Source organism: Acanthochromis polyacanthus, chromosome 6, assembly GCF_021347895.1.
Source record: "Acanthochromis polyacanthus isolate Apoly-LR-REF ecotype Palm Island chromosome 6, KAUST_Apoly_ChrSc, whole genome shotgun sequence".
NCBI classification, from domain to species: Eukaryota; Metazoa; Chordata; class Actinopteri; family Pomacentridae; genus Acanthochromis; species Acanthochromis polyacanthus.
This window is the reverse complement of record NC_067118.1, coordinates 30,687,742-30,703,773: the sequence shown is the minus strand read 5'-3', so window position 1 is coordinate 30,703,773 and position 16,032 is coordinate 30,687,742. Positions and strand designations below refer to the sequence as shown.

At 42.4% G+C, this 16,032-nt stretch overlaps 1 protein-coding gene across 7 annotated transcripts in view; it reads right to left on the bottom strand.

The window, feature by feature from the left end:
• The window catches only part of LOC110957379 (IQ motif and SEC7 domain-containing protein 1-like), a 97,854-nt gene that overhangs the window by 8,503 nt on the left and 73,319 nt on the right, over positions 1-16,032 (bottom strand). For 5 of the 7 annotated variants that reach the window (XM_051948944.1, XM_051948947.1, XM_022203356.2 and 2 more), the window contains 7 exons: positions 7,370-7,649; positions 5,845-7,124; positions 5,135-5,296; positions 4,634-4,756; positions 4,147-4,313; positions 2,891-3,030; positions 1,706-1,735 (listed from right to left, as the gene is read on the bottom strand). In XM_051948944.1, coding sequence (XP_051804904.1) covers positions 1,706-1,735; positions 2,891-3,030; positions 4,147-4,313; positions 4,634-4,756; positions 5,135-5,296; positions 5,845-7,124; positions 7,370-7,649 — 2,182 coding nt within the window. Of the gene's footprint in view, positions 1-1,705; positions 1,736-2,890; positions 3,031-4,146; positions 4,314-4,633; positions 4,757-5,134; positions 5,297-5,844; positions 7,125-7,369; positions 7,650-8,145; positions 8,262-14,615; positions 14,887-16,032 lie in introns of those variants that run through there. The other 2 variants (XM_022203359.2, XM_022203357.2) reach the window with 2 other exon arrangements.

Here is a 16,032-nt window from a genome sequence, read left to right as displayed (position 1 = left end):
CAATAGTTCTCTAAGAAATTAGGAGACTAATAAATGTGAAGATGGATAATTCCTTCACTGAGTCTATTCATTTTTTAAAATATCAGGACACGTGTATTATTATAGATCAACAAACTAACATCATAACGACTAACTACAGGAAAAAATGGCCTTGTTGAAATTTTTATTCTGTATATTTTAAAATGGAAACTAGGACGGAAGTTTTTCCTCAAAGTAACAACTAATGGGGATAAAAAATAAAACGCCATGCTTCGTTTGTTGTCATTTTAACACATGTTGCTTTTGTTTCATGAGTACAGTTTAACTGCATGAAACAGGAGCAATGTTGCCTTCATTTCTATTGCGGTTTCCATAGGCACTGATGTAAACTCTTCAACTTTTAACCTGAATTTTTAGGCACCCTGAGATACAAAGAAGGTAGTACCAGTATACTTAGCATTAATGGATTACAAACTAATGTACTACCAGTGCAGTGTTAGGGCATATCTCCTGCTTTGAAGATCTGAGGGCTGTACCATGAAGCAACTTTGACATGATCAGGCTTTCTTTGTAGAACGAAACTTAAAACCCCAGTTAGAGACGACAGGTATCATAATGGTGGTTGTAAACTTTCTTTGTTATCTAAGCTGTCTTCTTCCAACTCTGTTTGCAGTCACATAAAAGAGGGCGTTTTAACAGATCATGTGATTCTTCGTCTACACTGAATGGACCGGTCATGTGCACTCTCTGTCAGAGGAGCAGATTGTTAGAATGCAGAGCTATATAGAATTGAAAAGATTTTTACGGGGAAAAGTGCAGCAACAGCAAATGATGCAAGAGAAGAATGCAGGGCAAAAACTAATAATTGTGTAATGTATTATATTTATTTTTTTCAACATGATAGCTGCACACTGGAGATATTAAACTTCAAACTTCATTCATCAAAACTTGATATTGAAGAAGTCCGTATAGGGCCGACACTGCCTTATAATGAAGGATATTACTGTAGTTTTTGCTACTGAATGAATAACATCTGTAATAAATATAAAAAGCTGCAGTTTGTGCAATGTAAAATAGATTTGGCAGCTAATCAGGAAAACTGAAAAACAAATTTATGCATTTTCTGCACCATTAACTGAACGTATATAGGTTCCAGGGAAACGCAACACATACAGTGTGAGACTGTAACTGTACGGCTTCATTCAGTGGTTTCAGTAACGTATGGCTCAGCAGGTTGGCAGATAAAACATATTCCCTAACAGAGAATCTGTATCGATCATAGTAATTGTCAGGAAACAAATTGCTAAAAGTGAGACGCCTCTTACAGCCAATGTAAATTCCAAACTCTGCACAGAAACTCCTCCAGATCACGTTTGCTATGCAGCGTAACGGTGGAGTTGAAGTTGAACGACAGCCACCCCTGTGACATTGAAAGCTCTGACTTTGAACTCAACATACTTCGCTAACCCATAAATCTTGCTTCATAGTGCACCCCCGTGGGTTTCAGTCATAGACACACTGTTAAGCACAGAATGTGTAAACACTGCAGCTCAATGCCACCTCAGGATTTATGTCTGTTCAGTCTGTCTTCAAGGTCCAACACTGACCACTTATCTCTCACTAACCGAAGTGATGCTTCACACCAAAATTTTGCTGGTTTAGGTTAACCAACTTGTAGTGAAATAATGAACAAAACAATTAAATATTTATAATTAGATCTACTTACACATCCCAGACCGTGGTGGAGTGATCCGATCTAAAAACCAAGGACAGAAAAGAAGTTTTATGCAGCTTTTGTTATTATGATTCACACTATTGCTCCTCATGACAAAAAAATTGTCTCTCCCAGTTATTAATGAAACTAAATCAGGATTTGCCCTTAAAGACGGTGCAAATGTTAAAGTGACCATGTAGATGCATGCACCTCATCGGTTCTGTACACAGGGTGGAGACCTTTCTTTGCTGCTGTACTTGAGGTAATCTGTAATGATGTTAAAAACAGATCCTCCCCTAGAAGCCCTCTCAGTGCAGCACTACTGGACTGGATTATGAAGGGAAGAAATTCCAATGTGGTTATTATGTTAAAGTGTTTTACCAACTGCCCTCCTTAATTATGCTGCTAAATGGTGACAAGGGATCATTTTTCAATACATTCAATTATTACTGGCAGAGCAGAAGTGACTCCATTCCACTGGAATCAGAATGAGAAAAAGTCCCCTGTGCAAGACAAGACTCTCCCCGAGGCTGCACAGGTTAATCACACTTTTAACCTTCACACATGACAGAGACATTATTTCCTGCAGAATACAGCAGAAATGCTGCTTCTGCTGACACTCTTGGCATCAACGGAGTACAGTCAGAGTCAACAGATTTGGTCCGGTATACACACAAAGAAATAAACTGACAATAATTGAATGAAACGGGTTCAAACAACTTTTGCAACAGTTGTGGTTTAGCTGTGTTCAAGCACACCAGTAGCCTCTCTCTCTGAAACTATGGAGGCCCTATGATGTGCTAAGATAGCAGCATGTGCCCATTTTTCTTCAGACTGCAGCACTGGGCATCTTTCAAGGGCTTTGGGTGTGTTAAAATCACCAGCGTGAAGGTCTCAACCCAGGCGTTTCCCGTTTCTCACAGTCCTACCCAAAGGACTTTTCTCTATCCCCCTGTTCCCTCTGTGACGTAAACACTGTAATTTAGGGATTAGGGCTAAGTAGAAAAGTGGCTATGTTACTTATAAAAGATTATTCTAGTCTGTGTGAGGACTAACTAAACAATAATCATCACTGTTTACATCTTATTGGCAAAGATGCCACAAAGATTTATGTCTTTCCTTGCAGTGAAAGTGAAAAATGAGAAATCCAGCTAACATCTTTGTGAGCTTAGTAGGAAGAGAATCAACATTACTCACCGGTTTCTTTCCCACAATGAGCTTCTCAACCTTCTGCACCTGTGAGACGTGGTCTTCATTTGTCTTGAGCTCTCGCTTACGAATCCTCTCATAGATACCAACCAGAGTCTCCCGAGGTATGTCCTCTCCATCGTCCACACCTGGAACACAGAAGAGCTCAGCCACTGTACCATTTATACTAACAGGGGTTAAAAGGGGAATGTTTTAATTTATAATCAAACTTATTGGTTATGGCAGAATATCAGAACAAGAGTAAATAAGTTGATTTGAAATTAGTGGAACGAGAGGAGATATTAATGAAAGAGTTGCTTTAACCCCAAACCTGGTGGTGGGTTGTGAAACCATGCTGTCTGAAGAAAATCATTACATTTCAGAAACTTTATAAACTGAAAAAAAATGTTGAATTTCCAAGGTTTCCAATGGCCTTTGAACTAATCATCTGTGATGTATCATTCTACCAGGAAAATTAAACAAATCTGAGCTTGAAATTGTGATATTTAGTTAAAAATCATTTTATTCTACGTGTCATTTAAAAAATTGCCAAAAAGAAATCTTTTCTACCAACCATATTCTCTGAAGAATGAAAAAAATCTGCAGTTCTCTGTGCAACCAGAAAGCCACGAATGTTTTAGGTATGATCCTCAGTCACATTGCAAAAATTCAGGGACTTTTTGGCTGAACTGCAGGCTGTGTATATAAAAGAGGTTGGGGTATGGACCTAAAATAAAAATCGAAGTCATAAAATATCTACAGTTTGTAGAGCTGCCATTACTTTACAGTAATAGTAACACTTGTAGGCACAAATCGTGTACATGCTGATTTTATTTAGACTATTTTATTGTAAAATAAATGATCAAAAATAAGATTAACTTTATTGATCCCTCACCGGGGAATTTTACTGAAATTTATTTAAAGAAACTGAACTCTTGATTTTTGCCATTTTATTATTCATGACATTTTGACTGAGTTCTTCTGTGCAGATGATATTTTAAAATTCTCTGCTTGTAGCCACGATTTTGCTGTTTCCATACAGGTGCAGGACTTTATATTGCTGCTATATGAGTCCACAGTGAATAAAAAGGAGCAAAAAAAACAGGAAAAAGTGCTTCGGGTTTAGATAGTTAACTCTATGTGACAATGAAACTACAAATAAATGGAATGCCGTTTTGAAGAATGTAAAAGAAACTGTAATATTTGTTTTAAGACATGTTTTGAAACTATGTATTCGCAAACACTGTTTCATTTATTTATTTTACCTCTTAAATTCTTGATGAAGTCCTCCAACTTCATCTTCCTCTCGGGCTTGACATTGGGGCTGTACATGTCGGTGTTGAGGAGGATGATTGCGAAGGCCAGGATGAAGATGGTGTCTGGGTTCCTGAACTGCCGCACCACGGTGGGGTTACAGATGCAGTAACGCTGGCTGCGGACATGAGACAGGAGAACAATGTCAGTTGTCTCCACTTACAACCGCAACTGGATTACAAAGCATGTAGTGAGGAAATGTTTTCAACACTGACTGAAGAAAGCAGAAGTAAAGCTGCAACTCGCTGTTCTGGTTATGCACCAATAATTTGCTAAGTGGCTGTGAGGAACCATGACGGCGTTTTAAATATGGCTTAAAAGCATTGTGTTCAGTGTTATGCTTTTGTGGCACATGATCCAGTTTCATTCATGGTTGCTTTTATTCTGTATCGGTGTATTAGACATTACTTAAATGCATATGTCAGTGCTCAGCCCAACCTGAAGGCTTCGATGAGCCGCTCCACCTTCTGCGCTTCACCCTGGACACGGATGTGGTTCTGAAATTTCCTGAGGGCCTCGTCCAGCTCCATGCCCTGGAAGTCCATTTCATCTACCACACAGCTGTGGGGGGAGAGAAAACGGAATTAAAATTCAAACATAGCTGGTACAGTTTTTCTGCTCGCCACCAGTTCTTTGATATCTTTACAGCAACTGTTTGACCCAGATTCTATCACAGAGGATATTTGATTGTCTAAAAAGGAGGGAATTCGAGATGTATTTGTGCCAGAAATCATTTTTATCAACTGCAGGATCTTTGCTTGACTCTCTTGTTCTTTTCTCTTATTAAATTAATCCTAGCAATGGCCCAGGTGCTTTGCTATGTACTTTCTCTGTAAGCGTGTTTTTGGATTGTGCATAGTTTCATTTAGAATAATCGCATCCTTCACTTCATCTAATTTAGGAAAAATGGAGGGGAAGCAAATCTTATCTCATACTTACTCCAAGACATCTCTGTTGAACTGTTTCTGTCGATTGCCCAGAAATTCCCCAATCATCTGCCTGCTCAGCCCCTTCCTCTGCAGCAGGAAGTGAGCAACACCAACCGGTGTGTCAGGGATGAATCCCCTCTCAGTCAGGTACTGGATGCCCTTCTCTGGCTTTCTGGAAAATTCAAAATGGCCAAGAATGGTATGTTTCTAATGTATGGAGAGATACTTTAGTCCTGCAGAAAATCATATGTAATATATTTGCTTAACCTTTAATTCTCAGAAAATACATATTAGTGATTTCTTGAGGCAAGTTAGCCACTTTTAAAACCGTGTGTTAATTCTTCATTGAGTCGTTCTATGAATAAGCTTTAAGAACAACTAGAAGGAGTCCTCCAGAACTCGAGCAAACAGATGCGCCACGTCGTGTCATCCATAACTGTTGATGAAATATGTTAATTAAGCCACATTACACCGAATGTGGCTGAACATTATCACAGCCCCAAAACAAACACTTTCGTCAAAACGCTCATTAATCAAATGTCATTGTGTCAATTTGAATCTCAGTAGTTTGTAAATCACACTGTTTGTCACATACACACAAATCTATTTACTCTCCTAGTTTCTTCTCTCATGGAAATATCTTCATATTTGACTGGAACACAATTGATTGTAGTTTATTGTGCCAGTTGGCCAAGCCTCTGTTCAGAGCTAAGCACCTACTTGTTGAAGAGATTCAGGCCGATGCGGTAGTGTCTCTTGCGGATCACGTCATTGCTGAAGATGGGCGAATCCCAGCTGTTGCGAGTCTCCTTGTGGTAAGTCTGTTTACTTAGCGTCTGCTCTCGTAGGCTGTCTCTGGATGAGGACTCGGAGCTGCAGTTTATGGTGTCATTCGAGTTCGATGTGCTGTTGATGCTGTCATTGTCCCCGTCAGAGAAGTCCGATTCTGACTTGCTCTGTCTGTTAGCTGAGCCGTTGATGGCCAAGTGGCTCTCTAGCTGGCGGTGACGGTGGCGCAGGGGCGCGTCATCGTCACGGGACGGAGCTCTTGGCGGGGGACCGTGGGAAATGTGTTTGGGGCTCGCCTGGGATGACGTCACGATGTGGCCGTGAGGTTCATACACGGGCGGCCGTTTGACAGAGCCGCGGTCGGACCGATCACTGAGCTCCGCAGAGCTATCACTAGGAGGTTCTATGGTCAACAGAGGCAGATGGTCCATTCTAAGACGCTGCTCTTGGCACTCCAGCGAAGGAGTGCTGCGGCAGCTTGTGTCTGTGTCACGACCCTCATCTTTGGGGTCAATAGGCCAATATTCTTGGGAGGAGTTGACCGACCGCAAGCGTAAGTCTGATTCTGTGCTGGAAGGCTGGTCCCCCGACCTCGACAGAGCGATCGAGGGGGACATGTCCTCCTCATCGATGAACAGAGTCACATCGCTGTAGGATGCCATCGTTTCATCGTGCATCCGTCCAGCTGCCCTGCGGTGGGACTTCACCTGATAGGGCACGTCCCCCTCCACCTCGGAGCAGCCCATGGCCTCCGGGTCGGGACCCTCATCCCCCTGGAGGCTGCGACAGTTCAGAGCGTCATCTATCGACTCGGCCAGAGACTTGACCTGCCTGGAAAAGGCGTCCTCCAGCTCCGTGATGGCATCCGTCAGGTCGCTCTGAGGTGCCGGGTGAGAAGCCATGTTGGCCTGCTGGTGGACCTCTATATCGCCACATTCAGACTGCACCATGGACAGCGGGGTGCCGTCTTCCGTCATGGACACCTGCCTCCCTTCGAAATAGGAGCTGTGCACTTTTTCAGGGCCCTCAAATGAGAGCTGCATCCTCATGTTAGAGAGAACGATGCGTCTGGACATACGGTTCTCCGACATGGAGCTCCTGAGACGTTCAAAGTTCTTGTTCATCTGATACTGACGGAAGGCCGTCTGAATGGTGCGAGCTGCATGGCGAGTTATGAATCGTCCACCATATTTACGCTCCAGCATCTCCACCTAGAAAAAAACCAGAATGAATTAACTATGAAACGGTGCCACTGAGGGGATATTTAATTGGCTTTCTTAGCTGTAGATGGTCTATAAAGTCATCATTCAAACTGTCACTGATAATTAGCTTCTCCCAGTTGACAGTGGCTCTGTGACAACCTAAAAATGAGCTGCATATCAAGAATAATTTCACACAGCCACACAATCACTATCTTATGGAAAACCAACTGCTTAGTTAGGCTACTTTGGCGTACCTGTTTATCCTGGAGGTCAGCAGAGAGCTCATAGCTCTCAGAGAGCGAGCGAGAACGCTTGATGGCCTCCTCCTCAGCCTGCTTACGGAGGATGGACTGTGAGTGCTGGAGTTTGGGTCGACGGGGCCTCTGAGGACCAGGCTGGACCCCGTGGCTGTAAAGTTGGCCGTCGAATCGGTCGGGGCTGATGGCTGAGCCGTGAGTCACGGGGCCCTGGCCGTAGCCAGCTCCACCATCCAAGGAAGGACCGCTCTCACCGGGCCGTCCATCTCCTTCCACACTGCAATGAGAGCAAAGGGATGATTGGATTATTGAAAGAAAGTCAGACTATGAAGATTTCATGGTTTTGTCAGAAACTGATTGAAATACTATCAGGTCAAAATTCACAGCAATCTGTGTCATTGTAGCTCAACTGCAGGGACTTAATGTGCAAGTTTTTTATTCTTGAAATCAGTTGACATTGCATTAAAAAGTGAATTGCCGTGTGTATGTGTGTAAATTAGTGATTGTCATATCTGGGACATGCTGATCCTGCAACTTCAGGATAAACAGCATAACCCACATTTCATTCAATCACAAGCTATATGACACAGATACACACTTCAATAGAAGTTACTATTAAAAATAGTCTTCTTTAGATTTTGATGTACCACAATCAGAAAATACGAATGCCACGTACACACTCTCCAAATGTTAAACATATCCAGCAGCCAACTGTCTTTGTGTGATCATCTCTTAAACAAACAGTGAGAAAAAAAAAACAAGCGTTTACTCACTCACTCTTACATTCTGACGCATTACAAGAAGGCTGCTTGTTGCGAAAAGACCGTCTACTTTCTATAAATTGCCAGCTCTTTCTCCAGATCTTGTCCACCATTCTTTCAGTCAAGTCAAGTCCAGAGTACACAGGCTCCTCCAGGAAAACCAGAGTTTATGCCACGTTCAGGGCCAATCAGTGACCAGCAGGAATTACACCATGTCTGCAGGAGTAACGACACGCTGATGATACAAAGTCCAGTTTAGAGCAGAACGACAGAGCAAATACAACTGTACAGAGTCCCTTAGAAATAGACGTGGATGAACCACACCAGCTAACATTTCTTCTCCTTCAAGGTACAGTCCGTGCACAGTTCACTGGCAGCAACGTGTTTGAACTGTGACTTGACACACCCATACAGTGTACACAACTCACTTCCTTCATTAGAAGCCTGAAATCTACTTTCAGCTACAACTGCCTACCAGCAAACAGAAAAAAAGTGGAACTGAACGTGGTCAGGAGTTCAAATCGCATATGTATGAGTAAACCCGACATTGACTCTCGAACAGGAAGTCTTGCTCTTAACGAAACACAGATTGTTTCATTTGTAACCCTACTCAGCACACCATGTCAGTAACAAAAGACATTTATTCATGTTTTTTTTACTGCTTATGATTAATAAAAGACATCTCAGCTGCTATAATGCTATACTATAAAAACTGTCTGAGCCCCAAAACACACCGGTGGGTTTGTAAGGCATGTTATGTTAAAAAAAAAAAAAAAAAAAAAAGCCCATCAAAACCACACCATTTGTTAGACAGGGAAACTGTGTAAAACAGAAAGAATTTTAAAATTTTCTAACCTTCCTTGAAGTGCTCATCAGTGGCACATGCCGTTCAGTCAGAAAATTATCCATATATAAGCTCAAAATTGTGATTTTTTTCATCAGAATCACTCAAAATCATGTTTAAATTTTTCCAAAAATTAACCGTTTGCACTGAACAGATTCTGTAGAAAAATAAAAATTCTGCCCCCCTCACTGCAATGGTGATTTTTTTGCTGATTTACTGGCGGCTAAGAGTTAAGCGACAAAAATTCAGGTACTTTTCGACTGAACTGCAGGCTGTGCAAACAGAGCAGGACACAAAATAAAAATGTAACAAGTAAAAATATATTATCTATGTATAGCATGCAGAGCCACCTTCTTATTTCCAATATCTGTGACACTTGGTGACACATAGAAAAACATTGCTCATGCCAATTCCAGTTTTTCTTCTCAATTTGTACAAAATTAACAAAGATATTCAACTCTTGCTCTTTTTTATGATTGCATGCTATTCAGCACAAAAGACATCTTTGAGTTCTCTCTACTTCTAGCCATGGTTGTGCTGATTCCATAGATGTGTAAGACTTTATATTGCAGTAAAAACAGGTCAGCAGTGACATAAAATGTGACATGAGCAAAAAACACCTAAAAACTGCTTGTGGTTGAGGGGACTACATCTGACTGATTCCTAACCAACTAAGAAAGTGCAATAAAACATAAAAATGCTTTGTAAATTGTACAACCAAATAAATAGAGTTGCAAAGGTTAAAGCAACTGATTATAAATGACTTCTACATGAGCCACTTTCCTTCTTTGTAAATACTTCAGACGCTTGAGTTTTCAAGAAAAATCGTTTTCCCAGAACAAGGCGCTGATGCTTTTCAACCAAACATCTGAGTGTGAAATATTAAAACATGCTGGTCTGATGCGGCTGCCAAACTGCCACCAATTATTGTGAGAATCAGCAGCAGAATATATTCAGTCCAATTCCAACAGCTAAGATGGTGCTTGGATGCAAATGGAAATAATACCATGTCCTAGTAGCAGCACACCTGTTAATTTCCTCCGAATGCTGCAGCTGAGTGGAGTCTTGCACTTCAAACGGCTCACCGAGTGGATGATGGCCCATTCAAGGTCAGCCGAGGCCACCGAGACACAAAAACCTTCACGTAAGTAAATGCTCACTCTCTGAGGGCAGTAAATACACACAATGCTTAAGTGCAGACTAGCACACCGCAACAGGACCAGAGGAGAAAGCCTTCATACTGCTGGAACAACACCAGATCTGGAATAACACAATGAAAATCATAGCTCATTGCATAAACGCCACTGGGACAGATCTCCAGCACCATCTGCCATGACAAACTGCAAAGCCGCCATCCCTGGAGTTAAAAGTCACACCTTGCACGCTGTCACAGCACCAAAATACAGCTGGTAGTGTTTTTTTTTTTCTTTTTTCTTTAGTAGTTTCTTCATTAGAAGTTTGATTACTAAGCTGGATGAAGTCCTGATGAAAGCAACCATTTGGGTATAACAGTATACTTGTGTTAAAATTGGAAAACAAGCATGACTTAAGAGGAATGAACATGAAAAAGGCCTTGTAATTCAGTTTAAGGTGCAAATTTAATGTTCAAGAAACCACAGTGAACAAATATGAGGAAAAAAAACAACGTGCGTGTTCATTGTGTAGAAACATTTATAGCCATGCTCGCAGCATTGTCCATTTGTCGCTCAGTCAGTTCACTTTTGGGCAGATTGTCATGAAATTTTGTGCACACATTTGCCTTCAAAAGAGGAAGCCTTCACTTTTCACCTAGCACCATCGTCAGGTCATCTTTAAATTTGTCAAATACTCTGCAAATCTAATAATGCCTCAGCTGTACTTTCTCTTTAGGAATAATAAGCAAATGCTAACTTATTCTGTACTAATTTGTGTGCAGTAATTGCCTTTTCATTGTTTTGGCTAATTGCTTGTGTAATTATTTACGAATCAAAATAAATTAAAACGTCTGCAATAAGACAATGTCACTGTTGGAATAGGAGTTGAGTTTAATTCAAACAACTGTAAACACTAACCGCATGCTGCTTTTAATAGCTGCGGCTTCACTCCTCTGGGAGTTTGCCATCTCACGCATACAACTGCGAAAACATTCAAGGCACAAAGTCAAAACTGTAACTACACTACTGCTTTTGTTCTCCCCCGGTGGAACCTGCGAACCAGCACCCATTGTCCATTTTGCCATTTTCTGCTTCACTCTCTACCAACCACGTATCCAGACAGCGTGCGATGGCGGGTTCGTGGAAAGAAAAAGAGGGAGAATAAGTGCTGCTGTACTTGTGATTGAATACTCTGCAGAGTGAGGTCAGTCACCCATGATGGAGGGGAGAAAGTGGGGGAAAGGAAGAGAGAGAGCAGCTTTTTAAGAGCTGATATTTTAAGCTGCGATGGACGTTGGAGGGAAAAGGGGAAGAAGCTCGAAGTTCTGTGATATTAATCTATAGAAGACGTGACTCTAAATGGAACAAGCAGAACTCTCAAATGCAAGTAATCCTTTATATTAACATGATTAATCCATAATGTATGAGGATTGTGTAAACACTGTTGAAAGGTGACAGAGGAAGCAGCGATGGCCGTCCCATGACCACTTCCTAATAGAGACTGTACAGCCCTTGAAATATGATCTAACATTGTTAGCACCGACTGTCGCTCCGTCTGGCTCTTTATCCACCAGCAGTCCCCCGTTAGTTCGGATGTAGGCATTGGTGAGCACGTCAGCGTGGCTGGCAGTGATTTTCAGCCACAGGATCCGGGGGATTTGGAGGGGTTGGGGGCTCGACAATCTCTCTTTTCCTCCCTCCTTCCCTCCCGACACATCCTGAACAAACAGGCCCAGGTCCCTGCCCAGGCCTCAACCCATTCCATCAGTCGGACCTGAGGGAGAAACATTCCTCCATCCCGGAAAAGAGGAGTCACATCTACAGGAGTTCTGGGAATAGAAGAAGGCTAATGAAGTGCAGGCTGGAGCTACAGAGGAAGAGAGCTGAAGTGTGGAGCTAGCGTAACTCCCAGGCGAAGTCACAGGGAAGTCTACAAACCAAACTGAAGCATAATTCAATTGTGAAGTCCAAGAGTGTATAGAAAACTCTTTCCACAAGCAATGTGTTTCCATGCACTGCAGCAACCTGGTTCCAGCTCACTTCTGCAAGGCTTCTGATTTGGAAAATGTGTATGTAAACATAACATCCGATGAAGAATTATCATGCTAACATAGGGAGATTTCTTTTGAACCTGATTATTTAGCCAACTTAGCGGAGTAATTTTTTTGGCATTTTTGCCTTTATTAAACAATGCAGGGAGACGGGAAATGTGGGGGAAAAAAGAGCGGGGAAATGACATGCAGTGGGGATCCTGGCCAGTTTTGAGCCAAACCAGAGATTGGCTGCTTGAAGGCCCTTGTGCCCATGCGTTATGTGCTCTAACCTCACGGCTATCGGGTCACCCCCCTGGGAGGGGTCCTTAAACTGCTGGCATGCGCCAGAGTTTGAAATAAATGCTGCTTAAGAGCACATTACACCCTGTTGTACTGGCACAAGCGAGCTGCAGTATCAACATAGCTGCTAAGAATGCTGGATCTTTTAATTTACAGTAGTTTTCAAACTTCATGTGGGGGTTACAGATCAAACACGAGAAACAAAACTGATGCAACATGTGCAAATGCATAACTAAATTCCATGTCTTAACTTCCCTGTTTATAGGAGTCAGTTTTTTTTATGTGTGTATGTAAACACAGGCAGTGAGCTGACCCTTTATTTACAGTCAAACAGCTCTTCCATATCTCACTGCTCACTCCACATGCAGCAACAACATGTGCTCCAAGCACAACAAAAGCAGATGTTTTCTCTCCTTTCAAAGTGACTCAGAGAGCTCATAAACACTGACGCACACACCAGATCGCAACCCACAGATGTGAGGGAATAGATTTTTCAGGTAGAGGGTTGGGAGACCACACAGTAACACATTAGCAGCATTAAAAAGGTGAAACTTGCCGGTAAACACTCGGGTGAAGCCGTCATTTCAGTACCAATAACCGCACTAATGAATGATTTTGCAACTGCTATAAAAAGACAGCGAGGAGCGAGTCGGGGATTTAGAGTTGGACACAGCTGCAAACTAGAAAGCCGCTCTGGCCAGCAGACTGACAGTTTTGCTCTTGAGAGTTTGCAGCAGACAGTATACAGTCGACTGGAGTCTCATAAGGCTCCTGGTTGATAGCTACTGCGAGTTGTAGTTCAGTTTGATAGTTTCAGGACAGCGATGTCTTTAGAAATCACAGACTATCATTTGGCATCTATCTCACCAGAAACTAACAGCTTTGAATACCTGAATGTAGCTGCATGTGCAACTGACTGCTGAATGACAGTCAGCTATGACTGACTGCCATCTGCATGTAAAAAGTCACTTTAAATAAGAGCTGCAACGATTTTTAGTTTTTAATTATAAACTGATTCACCAACTACTATTCTGATTATTAATAAATTGGTTTGGGTATTTTTTAAGAATAGAAAGTAAAAAAAAAGGACTTAAATTTGAATATTTTCTTGTTTTGTGAGGTTTTTTGTCATCTGTGACAATAAGCTGACTTTCTCTGGGTTGTGGACAAAACAAGACATTGGAAAACATCGGGACGTGCCGATTAATATTTTTCCACCATTTTCTGACACTTTATAAACAAAATAATCAATTAATGCAGATAATATTCAACAGATTAATCATTAGTTGCAGCCCTACTTTACATAGCAATGTGCAAGCACAGAGATATCAAAATCCAATCACAACCTACTGAGAATAATCGGCAGCTGCAATACTTTGATGAATAAGACAACAGATTTTCATTACATAAAGCCTTCTGATTATTGCTGAGATTGTTACCAACATTCACCGAGTCACACTGAGCATCAGATCGTCCACAGTGATATGAACGGATGAGGCTAGTTAAAACGTACTCTGCTGCAAATGTGATGAGTGGGCTGACAGTTTGTAGATGCCGTCCACATAGTTCAGAACTCAATAGTATTCCCTTGTTAACTGCCGGGCCTCATTCTGTCTGATCAAGGCGTCCCTCCTCCTCCCTCCTGTCAAGATTCATACAACAGCAACAACAACAACAGAGTCACTGTCATTATCTTTTCCGTAATGAATAATTGAGCCATCCTCCACGCGACGCTCAGCACCTGCCCTTGAAGATCCAGCTATGAAAAAACAAAAAAAAAGCATACAGTCACGGCCACAAAGTGGGAGGGCCACGACACACCACAGGAATGCCCTTAAACCGAGCGGGGGGGGGAGGGCTGCTCACAGATGGATTCTGTACAGTAAGACTAAACATACTATAATAGCTCAGGCATACAGTGACTCACAGAGGGGACGTACTCTTTTCCATTGTAATGGAGGCAAAACTGGATGGAGAGACTGCACGATCTTAAAGCTTTACGTTGCTACGTTCATCTTCTGCTGTGGGTTATGTGAAAAACACAAAATACGTGCTTCAGTGCAGTGTGTGATCCTTGCTCTTTTCACAAATGCATATACATTGACTGGTGTATCCTCATTCAGCGACAAAACACACTAAAACCAACATTTGACACTCTCCCATTACTCTTACCAGCCATTCAGCTCCAGTTCCAGCAGCGACTGGGTCTTCTCCGAGTTACACTGTAAACACCACATGCTGGCCGGCACCAAGCGGACGATGTACTCCAAACATTAGCAGGTCCCCTTGCCAGAGCCCGTTACGGCCCAAAAGGCTTCTCTCACAGAAAGACACATCTCAAAACTGCCATCAGCTACAGCGTGGAGCTCCCTGCTTCTTGCAGAAGGTCCCATTTCGTTGCCATTCTACGGCAGCTGCTTATGGATGGTAGGCGTACATGGTCAGCACTAACCGGCAGTCTGCAATCTCTGACAGACAAATGAAGCTCCTTCTTTTTCTCTTTCTTCCACTCTGTCCTCGCTGAGCCGGGCTGGTAGGAGTATAAGGGGGGTGGAGGCTGGGAGACGGGGGGAGTGTGAGTTTCTGCCAGACCATGAGCCGTATGGAAGGGGGGCGGGGTGCAGGGAAGTGGGTGTGAAAAGTGTGCTGGCTCTGTAGCCGGGCAGGAACAGAGAGAAGAAGATGAACACTAACTATGCGAGGAAGGGAAAAAAAAGGGACATGCAAATGACCAGGGAGAAGGGTGACACAGAAAAGCAGAAAAATCAAGTTTTTCAGGGATGTTATCAGAGAACACATGAGGATTTGAGATGGTGAGAGCTGGGAGTGAAAGATTAAGCAAGGTGGTGAAACACCAGAGAGGGAGCTTAATCCAGTTAGGTGCATTTAGGTATAGTAGAAAAACAGGAATGAGTGTGAGGAGACACTGGCAAAAAAAAAAAAAAAGGACAGGGAGATAGTGGATGAATGGAAACAGGGTTTGGGAGTGTTTGAATGTCAAGAACCTTTTGTTAGCACTTTCTACACAAAAGAAAAGGAATTTACCAGATAGAAGATGGCAAGTAAAAGAGAGCACCTCTATTAATAGAACCTTTCAGGGCAGAGAAGCGACTGTTAAGATGTGCGCTAAGAAAAGAACCAGAGAGGATTCTGTGCGTTTCTGCTGCAGAAAATCACACCAGTATAGAAGTTGTTCCCACGTAGCCTTTCTATTTCCATTGTCCTTCAAATCAGCATTGTTTAATTTGGTGGATAAAGTTACACCACTTTCAACACCACCATCAGTGCAAAGCTCACCAGGATCTCCTCCCAGTTCCAAACAAACCCCAAACTGACAGTGTCTTGTCTCTGGACTTCACAGCGTTGTTGAGACAGACCAGAGACTAATCACCCCTCTGAGAGCAGGGGGTTGGAGTAAACTGCCCCCAAGTCAAAGGTATTTTCTATCTAATGACAACAGGCACAGGAAACAGAGGAGAATGGCTCCCACATGGAGCCAGTTTACAGGGACACCAATCATCCACACACACACACACACACACACACACACACACACACACACACACACACACACACACACACACACACA